The following is a 15,643-nucleotide window of genomic DNA, read 5'->3' as shown; positions in this document are numbered from 1 at the left end:
TATTCTTTTTGATCTTTTTAAATTTTAAAAATAAAAGTTATAAATCATTTTAGAAATAATATATCTAATATATTTTAATTTTAGAAATAAAGTTTTAATTTTTAAAAATATTTAAAATATTTAATTTTAAATAACTTCTAGAGTTAATTTTTTTAAAATTATATACAACACATTTTAATTTTAGAAATAAAGTTTTAAATAATTTATTTTGGAATAAAATAACTTTTTAAATAATATAACAGTATAAATTTGACTTATGAAAAAAATAAAAATAAAAAATAGTTCACTAATTTTTGCTTGTGATATGGATAATGTTGTAGGTAGAAGTGTGAAATATTTAAAAATTATTACAAAAATTAATTTTTAAAGTTTTAACTTGAATGGAATAGTGATTAAAATTCTTATTAGACATCTATTTAGTATAGATTTGGACCGCGTTATCATCATTCCCTACCCCTACTATTGTATAAAATAAATCAATTTTGAAGAAAAAATAATTTAACTATTATTAAGTTTATTTTATATTAAACACAATTTAATTGCAATATAGTAAATAACATATATAAACTTACACTTTAAACATAGAACAATTCAGGGGAGGGGGCTGGCATGGGCCCCGGTCCCCCCTAAAATGTAAAATTATATTTTAGGCCCTTAAAATTTTTTAAAAATTTTAAATTAGTAAAGGTAAAATTACACTTTGGCCCCCTAAAATTATAAAAATTTGATTTAATCATTTACAAATTATAAAGATATAAACTATAAAAAATTAAAATTTCATCCGACCCCCTATAAAATTTTTCTGACTTCATCCCTGGAACAATTAATCATTTAATAATTATAATTATAAATTTATAACATTGTTTATAATTTTAATTTTTTATTTAAATTCATTAATAAGTTGACATATTTATAATTTAATTGCAAATAAATTCTACCCAGAGCTCGGTCCGTTTAAAAAATGAGCCATATTTTTTATCCAAGTCCATTTCTTGAACCTATATTTTTATCTAAATTCTTCTACTTTTCAAACGAGCTTCAAACTTAAGCGAGTGACTCGACCCATGATTAAGTCTAAACAAGAGACATGTACTATTTTCCTTATCCCTTTTACTTCTTCTTCTTATAATTATAATTAAAATACTATTTTAATACAAAATTAAAAAGATAATGGAAATATATATATTCCAATATTATCCACTTAAATAAATAAATAAATAATTTAAAAGAATTAAATAAAATAACTTCAAAGTTTCAATCTCAATAACTCCCATAACTAACCCCGTTATTATGAAATTGATTAATTTCCCTTTCTTTATTCAATCTTTAAACTAAATAATTAAAAGTCAAATATTACTTGCATTGGACACACATCAATTTTTTTTTTAAAATTTTAAAAATAATTATTTAAAAAAATTCAGAGGACAGAAGCCAATGTGCATGAATAAATGCCCACCTTATATTGTTCCCTTCACATTACCAAATTAATAACTCCCTTTCATACCTTTACCCTCCTCAGTTTCTTCACCTCTCTCAATAAAAATAAAATATTAACTCAATTAGTATGTGTATAATATATAAATTCAAATACGTTTAAATATATTTTCCTTCTATTTATAGATTGAAGTGAAATATTATATTAAAAAAATAATTGAATCTAACAAAAGAAAAACTACAAACACATAGATTATTTATTTATAATTTTATATTAAGCAAAGTAGTAATCAATAAAAACTAATACCAAAGCTTAAACACACAAAGGAAGAAGCAAAAGACAACATGCCAAGTTCTTGCCACAGACATACAGTAATATTTCATGTTCCTTTTTTTTTTTTTATGTTTTGTCCATATTCCATAACAAAGTAGTCATCAAATACTTAATTACTATTATTTTATCTCACATTATAACTTTTATAATATTTAAGAACACAAAAACACCCTAATAGTAATAACAAAGCCAAACTGCTCCATCCATCCATGCATCCATCTGCTGGCTTTGCAATAATTTTTCATCACATGATGATGATGATGATGATGATGTGCATGCATGCAGCAGGCGACCCACAAGATCAAAAGAGCAGGTTGCTCTATTAGCAACTCCTACCTCCTTCAGCTTCTCTTCTTGCATTTCTCCACAGCTTTTGGTGCTGCAATTATTAACATAATTCTCTTTGTTATTTTATATATAGGTGCTTAATGATTAATTAAATAAAAATACTAACCGAGTCCGATTGCTTCTGTTCCTTTCATTATGCGTAACCTTTTGCATGATTCGACAAACATCCTGATTATTTAGAAAATCAGGAGATTATTTGTATAATTTTAACAATTTTGGAATTTCTGAAAATTGAAGTTAATTAGGGTAAGGGGTATACTCCCAAGGGACGTCACCAACAAGCATCCAGTCACCATCCTTGTCCTCATAGGTAGGAACATAATCAGAGCCATTAAGGAGATCCATCAGCTTACTCTCATTCATGAAATCCTTCATTCCTTGAGATCCACAATTTCCTTCATTTTTCATCAAACATAATTAATCTATCACTACCATATCAATAAACTAACACTTTATCTCAAAATTCGTATATTTACTAACCGATAGTGAAAGAACTGAACATTTTGGCTAAAGCATCGGAGAGTTGGTGGTAACTTGTGTACATCCTCAAGTCCACCTTACGGAGGTAAGGCGCACCGTCCATGCTCACCTTCACCAACGCCGCCTTCTCGCCGCTCTCCTCGCTGCTGCTCTTCTGTGTGGTGGTGGCTAACATGTTCTTTCGGAATGATCGGACCGGTGGCCATCCCACAACTTGCGCTCTATAATCATTTAAGTATTTTTCTTGAATCAAAATATTGAAGGGTCTCTTTTTTAACCACTAAAACAACTTCATTATTGCTTTCATCTATTTCTAACAAGATATGTCTATTCAAGTATCAATAATTGAGTTGTAACTTGTAATCCATTCTAGTATTTCTTTCTATTAATTGTGTTTCTAATTTTACAAGTTTGAACTTTCAACATATATGTATATATAGTCCTACAAATAGTTTTGTTTGTACTAATTTTGCATAGAATAGGTTGCTTTTTTAAAAATCTATATAAAGGTAGCTATTTAACAAGTAGAAATAGGATAATTAATTGGATATATGGAATATACCACTGCTTGAATGCATATAGTACAATTTCTTATTCTTCATAAAAGCTAATCAATATTATTCCCAAAAAAGAACAATTTTAAACCACATCTCTCTTTCTTTGTGGGTTTTGATGGAGTGCAGTGTGTTTAATTTATCATTTATCTCACATTATAAAATCGTTATAATATCTAATTTTATTATCACCACTGTTTTTTCATTAACTACATGTAAACACATCTCCCGTTTGTAGCTTAGATGCTTGTATTAACCAACAGCTCATCCCCTTCCAAACTGAGAACATAATTAATATATATAAACCCAACATATCTATATATATATAAAATAAAATTGTCTAAGCTTATACAATGATATATATATACTTCAAAGATCCAAAGTTGTTGGTGATAATATTAACATCAAAGAAGTAATTGTGGAAACTGCTTCTCTTCCTCCTTTTTCTAATATAATTATGTAAAATATGGTTGATTAAGTACCTAATAACCCTACATATTTCCCTAAACAAAACCCAAAGATACTTTTAACAAAAACAAGAAGAAAAAGGAACTTACTTGGCAGGAGGCTTAGCAGGATCAATGGCAGAAAGGAGAAGATTCTTCTCCTGGTGCAAGCCTTTCACTTTCTCATCATTGGGATCGATCCCAGAGGTATCTTGCTTGGAGGAAAGGTTAAGCTTCAAATCAACAGTTTCAGAGAAGCCTCTTTTCCTCACAACTTCACCGTCACCACCACCACCACCACCACCAGGCAACCCTAGCCTCAGCTCAGTCTCTTCAAACCCCATCTTCTCTTTGTCGCAACCTCCAACATGATCTCCTCCGCCTCCTTTCATCGTCATCTTTAAGCCAACTCCCATAGCTTCTTTCTCTAATTGTTTCCTTTTTTTTGCAGTTTGTTGTAGCCACGCTTTCTGGGTTTGATGCTTTGAACTGAAAGGTGAAAAATAAAGAAGAAAAAGGTTTTGTTGTAATAAGCAAAGGATTGAGAGAGTGATGATAAGAATAGGAATAGGAATATAGGAAGGTTTAGAGGAATTAATAGGAGAGAGTTGGAGGGGAGGCATAGGAGGGTATTTAATATAACGTAAGAGTGCATTGTCGGTTTTTACTGTTGGTTGATGAAACTGGGATGTGGACACGTGGCAAGACCTGTGAGCTGGATTATCCTAACTTGTTGGGATAGGTGACGACAAGGTGAGGTTAGCATCCTATGATTGTGTTATTTCTGTGTGCAAAAAGAAAGAAAGAGGGAGTCGACAACCCTTGTTGGCTGCCGCTGCTCTCCCCATTTTAACTAGGGTTTTGTCCCACTCCTATTTAATTAAATTCCCATTTCTTTTCTTTTATTAATAATTGGGAAATGAGATTAGTTTGACAATCATAAGTTAAAAAATTTTCCTTTAAATTTGATTATTTTTAGATATAATTAAGTTATTAAAATTTTTAAAAAATAATTTATTTTATAATTTAGACATATTCATATTCGTTTTATGATTAATGAAGATAATTCTTTCAAGTTACGGGTTGCTTTTTAAAACAGTGTCATTTTTAAAGTTCAAACTCTCTCTCTTACCACTACACCCAATATCTACATTAAGATAAATTAATATGTAAGAATTTATAGATTTTGACATACCTAGCTTTTTGACTTTTTTGGTAGGAATATATAGGCAAACAATCTTTTTACTATATAATTGAACACAAAATATTAATAAAAAAATATAGATTGAGTCTTAGTTTGATTGGCATACTTAGTTCGAGTATGCTAAAGTGAATTATACTCCTATTCATAAGTTGGGAGAGACTATGAGTAATTTTAGGCATTGTGTCAAAAAGAACAGACATGATCAAAACCAAAATTAAGGATAAATTGCATACTTGGTATTCAAGTATAAGATTGCACGTTGAAGCAAATATGGGTTTAACTTAATGGCAAGATTAAAGCTTTAAGAACTTTAAGATATTAAGTATTCATGTATAATATAGTATGTTGAAGCCAATAATGCCAAGGTTAAGACCATGGAAATCAGTGATAGAACTGTAAAGTTTTTGATACAAAATTTAAAATCATAAAGCATGATCTATCATATCAAATCATCAATAATAAATCAAGAACAAGACTAAATGTGAAAGCTTATCTGAATCCATTGATATCTTGAAATCTTCGGGTCTTGCGGTTTTAATCTTCCAAATTCACACATAAGTAATTTAGAGAAGTTGACTCTTTTCTGAAGATGGATGTCAGAAAAGTTACATATGTGTAATTTGGGGATAATAACCCTAATATATAACTTTTGTCCATTAACATTAATTTCTAATCAGCCCATCATTAATAGAAATTAGTTACGAGAGTATCTATACATATTTGACCCATACTTTATTTATTAACTAAAGCCCAATAAATTTTAACCAAATTAAATCACTTTTAATTTGAAATAATATTTTACTATAGTAAATAATAGCATGTAATTATCATGTCCGTATTTTTCTAATAATCAAAATTTGAGTCTCACTTTTATAAACCGCGTTTAAATTATCGATTTAATTTTAACTTTATTCATAAATGTATTAAATCCGTATTTAAGTTTATGAGTGTAATTACGTGAAACTTCATATTATATCCATGTACATCCAAGAATAGAAAAATTAGTGCATAGGGAGATGGAAAGAAGGAAAAGCATATGTTGGGGGTTGTGGGTAGTGTTTACAGTAATTAGACTGCCTTCCAAAATGAAATGCGGGCTCAAAAGGGGAAACCATGAACAATAATTTGACTATGGCATTGGCACTCACAAAATGGCTTAATTTTCCCATCTTTAATATATTGTAATCTGATACATATTATATTATATGATCGTGTTTGGTCAATACATGTTTCAAAATTGCATGTACACATGGAGGCCACGATCCCGTTTCATAAAATCTCCCACCCACCATTCTTTGGTACGTAGTTAAGATCTTTATAGTAAGATTAACGAAATTGCCTAGGATCTTCTTTTCTTGGGGATGTTAAAAGATATTTCTAGTTTACTCAACTAACAAATATTAGCAACTTGTTACTTACATTAGTTACTCAAACAATAGAATTTTAAGATTGTTATATCCCAACGCTTTCATATGTGTCAGCACAGTAAGCCATTGGAATCAGTTTTTCTACTCTTATCATCAGGTCATCTTAATCACTCGTTTCTCCTAGAGAGTGACCTTGACCACCCGCTCCAATGGCAAGATTACTCGTTCAGCAAATTACGTTTTCAGGCACTCGCTTTTTAGCTGTAAACACTTTTCCAAACATGAACACACCTCTAACGACAAGTGGGCCCTACCAAAGAATAATAGTTACAACCTTAGGACCACTATGTTCGCACCTCACATACACTATACCAGTATGTCCGCTATCCATTATAACGGCTTGTCATGTCACACTATAGAATAAGTGGACCTCTCCTATAAAAACCTTCCCAACGATGAAGAAAAGATCGAACTTTTGAGCCCTAAATTTACCCTGAGCAATCTCCCTCTCTTCCAACAATCATATACTCCTTAACACCACCATATACTCCTCCTTCTCTCCTTCCTACCTCTCTAGGTGAATCAGCCTCCTTAACACCACCATATACTCCTCCTTCTCTCCTTCCTACCTCTTCCCTAGAAATAAAAATTGACCAAATCAGGAAAAAATATTTTAAGGTGTTAAGCCCAATTTTCATTCATAGATTTTTTTTCACATTTATTTATGTTTTATCGTGATTATAATCATTCAGACATCATTATTTGTAATTGCAAAATTTAATAAATCTTTTTATTATTAATGGATGAGATGATTTAATTTATTTCATAATTATTTCCGTATCCTCTACCAATAAATTTTAATTTTATATGTAACACTAAATAAATAAAATTAGGTTTTGATCATATATGTTTTTTTTTGGTCAAAATGCTTAGAACTACTCATAATCCCTATCCAACGAAAGATAATGCACTTCAACGCACTCAAACTCACATCTTCCTGCATTAACAACAATACATATACCAATCAAACTAAAACTGAATCGCATATCCATACTCAATTGATTGATATGCTAAGTAAATCTTTATGCCGTGAACTTTAATAAAAGAGAAAAAGGAAAAATCTTGATTAGTCCAAGAAAAAAGTGATAAAAGTTATTAATCTATGTAATCATTCATATCTTTCTAGATAATAAGTAAAGTTCCATATCTTTTTGAATCGTCAACATAATATGTACCTTTTTTCCATCATAAATATCACCTTTTAACTTTTCTATCTTCTAACGTATATTTATATAGTTTTTATGGGGAGAAGGATGATATATTTAATGTATATATACGTAATTTTTTTCTCGAACAATCTCATTATAAGTTTTAATTATATCTATTTCTTTTTACATAATGACTAGAACTACACATAATCCCTCTCCAACTCATATACAAGAGTATAATCTGTTTCAGCGCACTCGAACCTACGTCCTCCTATATTAGGAACAATGCCCATGTCAATCGAGCTAAGACTCAATGGACATTATTAGCAAATAATATACATCATTATAAAAAATCGTAAACTTCATGCTCTTCATTAATTAATATCCTAATATAAATATAATGTATATAGTTATAAAAATTAATTAATTGAAATAATTTGAATTATAAAAATTTGATTGGTTTTGTTATTGAAAATTAAGTGCATATATAATTTTTTTAAAGTACATAACTCGAATCTACGTCCTCCCGTACTAACAACAATATTAATGCCAATCGAGTTAAAAAACTGAATTAAGATATTTTTATTATTAATTTTAATTTTATTATAGAAAAATATTTGATAAAAATACCATTATTTAATTAAATTTGATGAATAACGGTTGGTTGAGAAAGTGGCAGCCAAGTGTAAGAAAAAAGCATGTGATAAGATTCATTGGAGGGGGAAAATTTTGGGGGGACCTACAAAGTGGCCATGTGAACTTGTTGGCTTATGGTTCTCTGTGTCGCCTTTGTCTCTAACCCTATCCCATGTGCGCCGCTACAGGGCATCCCACTTCCTTCTAAATATATATATATTATATTTAATTGAGCATTTTTTAAAAAAAAATTATTTTTCATTATGTCCTTAAAACATAACCCACCCAAATCAAATCTTAATTAGTAAGTAATTATATACATATATTGCATAATAAATACCAATTATCTTTTCTTTTCCATTTTTAATAGCTATTTATATTAACAATTCATTTTTAAATCAATTAATTCAACTCAAACGACTCTGATTAATTAACTTAACTCGTAGTTTAGGAATATGAGAAATTTTAAAAAAAATCTTAATTTTTTATTTTAATTTTATATTTTTGAAATTAAATCTCTCTACTTTTAATCCCAATAATTTACCTCCTTTACTAGTTTGTTCTTTAAACTGTAAATATGATTTCCATTTAGATCATGTGCCATTAAAAAAAGAAAAAAGAAAATATTGAACCCCATGTGTTGGCCTGATGGTTAGGGTGTTCATCATTCCAGATGTAGCCTGAGTTCGAGTCGCGCTAGTTGTGTTATTGTTAGGACTTTGCCCTCATCTTGTAATTCACTAAAAAAAAGACATTCACATAGCTAATATTACACGCGTGGAAGGACAAATAAGTAAATAAAAGAATATTGAGTTTGGGGTAATAAGGTTTTCAATATTTTTTTATTTATTTTAATAATAGTAAATAATTCGTAGTCTTATTAATTGAACTAATCGGTTAAATTAAAAAAATAAAATAAATGAATTTCTAAAAATAATATAAAGAGAACAAATTTCAAATATGCAAAAAAATATAAAGAGATTAGAAACAGAATTTAACCTAAATTTTAATATTAACATATTTAATCATGGATTTCACAAAATTTGTTGTCCCCCTCCCTATTGAAAACGATCATATTGTTTATCCAAATTAAGAATATCTAAATGACTAAATCTAGTTTTTGAGTACATGGAGATTTTAGGTATGAAAATTTGACACTAGGTTTGCCTACAAAGAATCAAAGGTAGGTTCTAGCTTTGTATCCATCTAAAAATAGTATTAAGTAAATTTGTTTTTTGATACGATACTTAAAATTATTTATAGTGTCTTTAACTCTTAAATAGGAGGATAATGTGCTTTTGCGTACTCGAACTTAAGGTTGAGCAAAACTCGGTTTGAATTTCGTGTCGAGTTGAATTTCACAATTTGAATAACAGATTGGTATAAATACCCTTTAGGTCTTTGTCAACTTTAAAAAAAAAAACAAATTAGTCTCTCTCAACAAAAATTCAAAATATTTATAAAAATTTCAAATTATATATTTTTAAAAAATATATAAAAATTATAAAAATATATATAAAACAATTAAAGTTTTAAAAAATTTCTAAAATAATAATTTTGGACCTAATTAATGATTCAAATTTATTATACTCAAGTATCTTTTTTTATTATTATTTTGCTTTTAAAAGAATTCCAAATATATAAATTTTCAAATTTATATGCTCTAACATGGAATTAGTTATAATTGTAACAATATTTTTATTTGACATGTTCAATTTTTTTAAATTTAACTCGAATAATTTCACTCGACTCAATTAAAAAAAAATTAAATTGAATTAGGATGATAAAATAGGAGTCGTGAACTCGATTAACTCGAAATTTTTTCACTCGATTAGGTCGAACGCTCACCCTTACTCGAACGTATATCCTCCTACACTGACAACAATACCGATAACAATCATATTAAAACTCAATTGACTTCTTTAATTTTTTAAATACAAATATAAATTTACACAATTATAATGTAAAATTAAATCAATATTAAAAAAAATAAGATACTTCCATAACATACTTCATGTAATTTTTTAAAAGAATATAAAATATAGATCATGATTGATCATCATCATTATAATCCAATGATCATTTCTTTTTTCTTTTTTTTTTCTGGATAAAAATAATAATTCCATCATTATTGACCAAAGATACTGTTATTTTATTCCCTATTGGCGGTGGTTATGTTCATCGAGATTTTAAAAATGATAAAAAAAAAGGTCAAATGGTAAGGGTTGAGGGTTCAGAAAGAACTGAAAAATGGTCAAAAACTGGTACATGAAAGAATCTTATTGCTCCTCCATACCGGAAATTTTATGCTTTTAATATCTATATTTTATTACCCTTAATTAATGTAATCTCAGTTCAATGCTTTTAAGAACAGATCCATTCCATATTATTATTTTTTTAATAATATGTGAATCTTTTTATATAAAAGGAAAAACTAAAGTGTGTGTCATTGTGGTTGCACTTATGACCCATGCAATCATCTCATCTTCACATCTTAAGATGCTACTTTTAATGAAAATTTAAAACATTAAATTATTTTGCGGATTGAGTATTAATTCGATTAGTGTAGGTGTTGTTGTTAATACAATAAGATATGGGTGCATTTTCATCCTATATATTTATGGGTTAGAAAAGAGCTATGGGTAGTTCTAGGTATTGTGTAAAAAAAACAAATATAATCAGAACTTATAATAAGATTGTTAAAAAATATATTATTTGATATTCTTTAACATAAAAATCAAGATTATTGGTGTGAGTTTTTCATTGTTTTCGTGTTATTTGATGGTGGTAATATGATTATATGGAATCAAAAGTGTAGGGGCAAAGTTAGAAAAATTTTTGAGGCGGAATTAAATTGTATATTTTTATAATAGTAAAAATACAATTTCATCATTTTAATATCTTATATATTTATAATTTTTAAAAGATTAAACTATTTTTTTATCATTTTTAGAAAGGCTAAAGTGCAATTTTACCATTATACTAATTTAAAATTTTATAAATTATAAAATAGACTAAATGGTAAGTTTTCTATTTTAAAGGGGGCAGGGCCCTTGCCAACTCCCTCGGCTTCACCACTTCAAGGGTGGAGTAAGGGAAAATGAAAAGTTTAACTTTTAGTTTATTTATAATTTATAATATTTTAAATTACTATATGGTAAAATTATTGTAATGAACCGAAAGTTACGGTATCGGAAATTGAGTCTTGAGTACTGTTTCCGTGAAATTTATTCATGAATATTTATTAGAAATGTTTATGAATTATAGTTGAATGATTATTTAGTGTTTAATTAAGTGAAGTAGTTTGAATTTAGTTTAAAGGGCTAAATTGCATAAGGAATAAAAGTTTAATTATAGACTAAAGAAGTAAAAGGGACTAATCTAGTAATTAGACCCTAAGTGACATGTGTGTGTTAATATTGAATAACGTGTGTAATAGTTGGTATATATGTGTAATAGCTATAAGATATTTTATGTTATAGCTATTACACATGTTAGTTTTATATTTATTATAGGTTAATAATAGTATAATAAGTAAAATTGATAAAATAGAAAACATGAAAGAAAGAAGAAAGAAAGAAATAAATAAATAAGGGAAATTTGAGGATTAAGGCCCTAAAGTTTGATTGGTAAGTTGTTTTAGCTCATTTTCTTATGATTTTTATGTTTATGGATGCCTAATTCAAAGTTCTACATGTATGAGGTTAAAATGAAGAAAAATAGAGAATTTTTAGATATTGATTTAGTTGAATAAATTGAGGTTTTATGGGTTAAATTGATAGAAATTGAAGTTAGAAGTGATTAGTTAAAGGAATTTCTAAGTTAGGTTTAAATAGGGACTAAGTTGAATAGAGCTCAAAATTTATGTTTTATAATGAATTTTATGAGTTAGAAATTGTTAATGAGTTGATTAAAAGAGAATATGAAGCTTAAGTTAAAGAAAAAAAGATTAGTAATGGAAAAAGGACGAAATTGGAATTTTTGTAAAAGTTTGGTAGAAAGTGAAAATGTGTTTTATGAATTAATATATTGATGATTTTTAATTGTATGATTGTTAGTAGCAAACGTAGCACTGGATACGTCATCAAAGAAGGGAAAAGAGAAAGTGAACGAAGATATCGATTAAATTCGATAAATAGTGGTTTGTATTTCTATAAACCGAGCTTAATCGTTATTGCTATATTTGATATTTATATTGTATGAAAATGTGAATGAGGTAAGTATTTTTACCATATTGAAATGAATGTGATTTTGAATACCCTATTAACAGTGTCGGGCTAGTCGGATATAGTTGACATGTCATAGGAATTGGAAGTATTGCGATATTTCGACATTGAGTCGATGAGACACTATGTGCCGACTACTGTTAAAGTTTCGGATTTGTTCCGATGAAGTACTTTGTGTACTATAATGTTAAAGTTCCGGATTTATTCCGATGAAGCACTATGTGCTTATCCCGGAGTGTGGGTTGGATCCGTGTATCCGCCAGTGACCGAGTTATGTTAATAAGGGTAAATAAAGTAAAGGTTATTAAAGTACTGATTGATATTGAATAATAGCAATAATGTGTTTGAATTACCATGTTTTAAAGTTGATTAAGCTATTGTTTATAGAAATACCACTGAGAGTATTCTCAGCGTACGATTTGTTTCCGTGCGCAGGCTAAGTACGAAAGTATAAGGACTCAGCATACAAGCCGATCCCCAAACTCAAATTGGTGAAGTTTCTATCTTTTTGGAAAATGGCATTGTACCTAAGATGTCTTTTGGTCATTTTGAAAGTATCTAAGTTGTTAAGTGATATTTTGGTATGTTTTGTAAATGTTACCAAAACCTTAAGTATGGTATGTTTTGATATGTTAGTGAAGAGTAATAAGAGGAAGTGTTGGTAAATATTGTAGAGAGAAGAAATGAAGATGTTATAAACTTAGTTATCAACATTTTATACTAAAACAAATTTGGACAGTAGCGGTAGTCCAACTTTGAAAATATACTAAAAATAGTATAAAGTGAATTAGATAATGAATAAAATTTGTAATTGAAGCTTAATGAATCTATTTTTATATGGAAGAAATAAAATAGTTAAAAGAGTTGTATTTTGTGAGATATTTACGTTTTGGTGAAACAGGGTTAGAACAATTTCTGGATTCCCTGTTCTGACTTTAGGAATTCACCATAAATTGTGTATTAAGAATTAGGACTCAAAATTTATTTGTATGGATTCCTTATTGAGTCTATTTTTAATTGAAACAAATGGCATAGTCATTGGATTTCTGTACAGGAAGAAATTTGATTCGTAGTGCACAAGGGTCAGAGTAGCCGAACCCTGAAACAGGGGAGATTTTTCTAATAAACTGTACTAATTGGCCTAACCAAAAATTGTAGGAAAAAATTAATAACTAGATATATGAGTCTAGTTTCAGGGAAAATTTACGGAATTAGATTTCGAGTTTCGTAACTCGAGATATGATTTTTTTAGCGACCGTGACGCAGATGGATAGTTTACTACGAAAACTGTTTAAGTGCTAAGATAAGTTTTGTAATGTCTCCTGCTCGACTCCGGTGACGGTCTCGGGTAGGGGGACGTTACAATTATACTTTGGTCTCTCAAATTGATAAAAAAAATGATTTAGTCCTTTGAAAATTATAAAAATATAAGCTAGTAAAATGGTGAAATTATATTTTTGCTATCATAACCTCAAAAAAAATTTCTCACTTCATCCCTGAGTGGAATTGCTCCTACCTTTTTGGCTCGGTTTAGGTTTTTTAACTTTTATTGGGCATTTCCTATTTGTAGTGCTCTCTTTCTTTTTCTTTTTCTTTTTTTTTGTATTTTTAATGTTCGTTTTACAGTTCATGTCGAAGTTCATGATTGCTCCTCTCAACAATGTTGTCTTCAAAATTCGAACCCTATTCTTTCTTTAAGAATATAATGTAACTTATAACTAGAGGTGCGCATAGGCCGGGCTCAACTAAAAATTTAGACCCATTTGGTAGGCCCGACCCTAAAAATGAGCCTAAGATTTTGTCCAAACTCAACCTGAATAAAAATACTAAAACTCGGACCCAACCCGACCCACCCATATTAATTTTTATATTACTTAATAAATATAAATGTACTCAGTACTTATTGATTGTAACCCTCTAATAAAAGTTGTGGTTTGATTTAGCAAAGTAGATTAAAATAAGTATAGTGTTTAATATATAGCTATGAATATAGGTAGAATCAAATGATTACAATGGGCTAGATGCTATATGATAAGGTTTGGGGTTTTGATATTGAAGTTATGGGGAAATTCTTTCAAATGCAATGTATTTCCACTCACAACATCAAGTGTCACTTTCACTATTTTAAGATTAACCATGCTTAGTCTCCCAACAACAACATTAGAAAGTTTTGTTTGGATCAATGAACATCTAACAACTCTTTTTTTTTCTCTTTCTCTTCAAATAACACAATTTATCGAAAGAAAATAAAATAAAAAAGCAATCATATGAGACTAGATTAGATATTCAAACTTTAATATTAAATTACACTGACTAATTTAAACAAGCCCTTAGACTTATCATTAGCAAGGTCCTCAATCAAGTTGGGGGACTTTCGCTATGACATTGATACCCTCTGAAGTATTATGTACCATCTTGGCAATCCGATCTACAACCTGATTAGTTTTTCTAATAACATATGTTACTACCCAATACTCGTTATCCTTTAACTAGCAATTGATGAATGTGTCTGACTAGTGCTAACGTCGAAAAATTATGATTCCTTGTTTGCAAACTAATTAGACATGCTTTGTATTATCATTATTATTATTTGCATGTAACCGTCCAATTTAATGCGATTGGTGCTTTGGGGACAAAACCCTAAAGTTATGTTACCATTAATTAATTAAGCAATAAATCCAATATTTGACTAAATCTTAATTTCTTAGAATTTAGAGTCATAATGGGAAACAGCAGAAATAAGGAAGGGTTTCAAGAAAAAAGAAAAACAATGGATGCTGAAATTTGTGGCAATGCTTATGGCCAAGTAATCCAATTTTTATTCTCTTGGTGAGAGGGAGAGAATGAAAAAAAAGACCAACTATTTGTAAAACGGGTTTTTTAAATAAAGTTTCGGGTTTAAATAATATAAAAAGATAAAACAATGTCAGGAAAGTTATACCTTTCGTGTTTAAATGTTTGATTCAACTCGATTATAAATTTAATCCAAACTAATATCATTGTTGAATACCAAAAATTTTTGAGGGATTGAGATATGTAAGAGGAAAACACCAAGAAAGTAGTAATGAGATGGATATGGGAATGGGTAGTGGCGGATATCCTGTCTCACCTTTAGGTAGCCGAAAGGGACCATGCAGATTAAACTCGTCGATAAGGGGCCAAAACCATAAAACCCCATGGATGGAAGAGCTGTGAAAGTGCAAGATTGGGCCCAATATTAGCCAGAAAATGGCCCAGTTTATTCTATTATTAGGGGTGTTGGGGAGGAGGTTGTACTCATGACAATTAATAAAATTAGCACCCACATTCACGTGTGATTGATACCAAGTCAAGGTTTTGAATTTGAATCTACATTTTGGGTTTTGTTTTTTGATGACTTTAGTGTCCTATAATTGAATTTGAATGG

The 15,643-nt window shown here is 29.1% G+C and overlaps 1 protein-coding gene across 1 annotated transcript; it reads right to left on the bottom strand.

The window, feature by feature from the left end:
* Positions 1-1,670: 1,670 nt before the first annotated feature.
* Positions 1,671-4,229, bottom strand: LOC107955469 (auxin-induced protein AUX28). Its single transcript, XM_016891266.2, has 5 exons — positions 3,708-4,229; positions 2,597-2,817; positions 2,376-2,511; positions 2,223-2,284; positions 1,671-2,147 (listed from the first exon to the last, which is right to left on the bottom strand). The coding sequence occupies exons 1-5, from the start codon at positions 4,217-4,219 to the stop codon at positions 2,110-2,112; spliced, it is 969 nt and encodes a 322-aa protein (XP_016746755.2). The 5' UTR covers positions 4,220-4,229; the 3' UTR covers positions 1,671-2,109.
* Positions 4,230-15,643: the final 11,414 nt, after the last annotated feature.

This window comes from Gossypium hirsutum, chromosome A07, assembly GCF_007990345.1.
Source record: "Gossypium hirsutum isolate 1008001.06 chromosome A07, Gossypium_hirsutum_v2.1, whole genome shotgun sequence".
NCBI classification, from domain to species: domain Eukaryota; kingdom Viridiplantae; phylum Streptophyta; class Magnoliopsida; order Malvales; family Malvaceae; genus Gossypium; species Gossypium hirsutum.
Note: the sequence above shows the minus strand (reverse complement) of the source record. Positions and strands in the feature narration are given on the sequence as shown.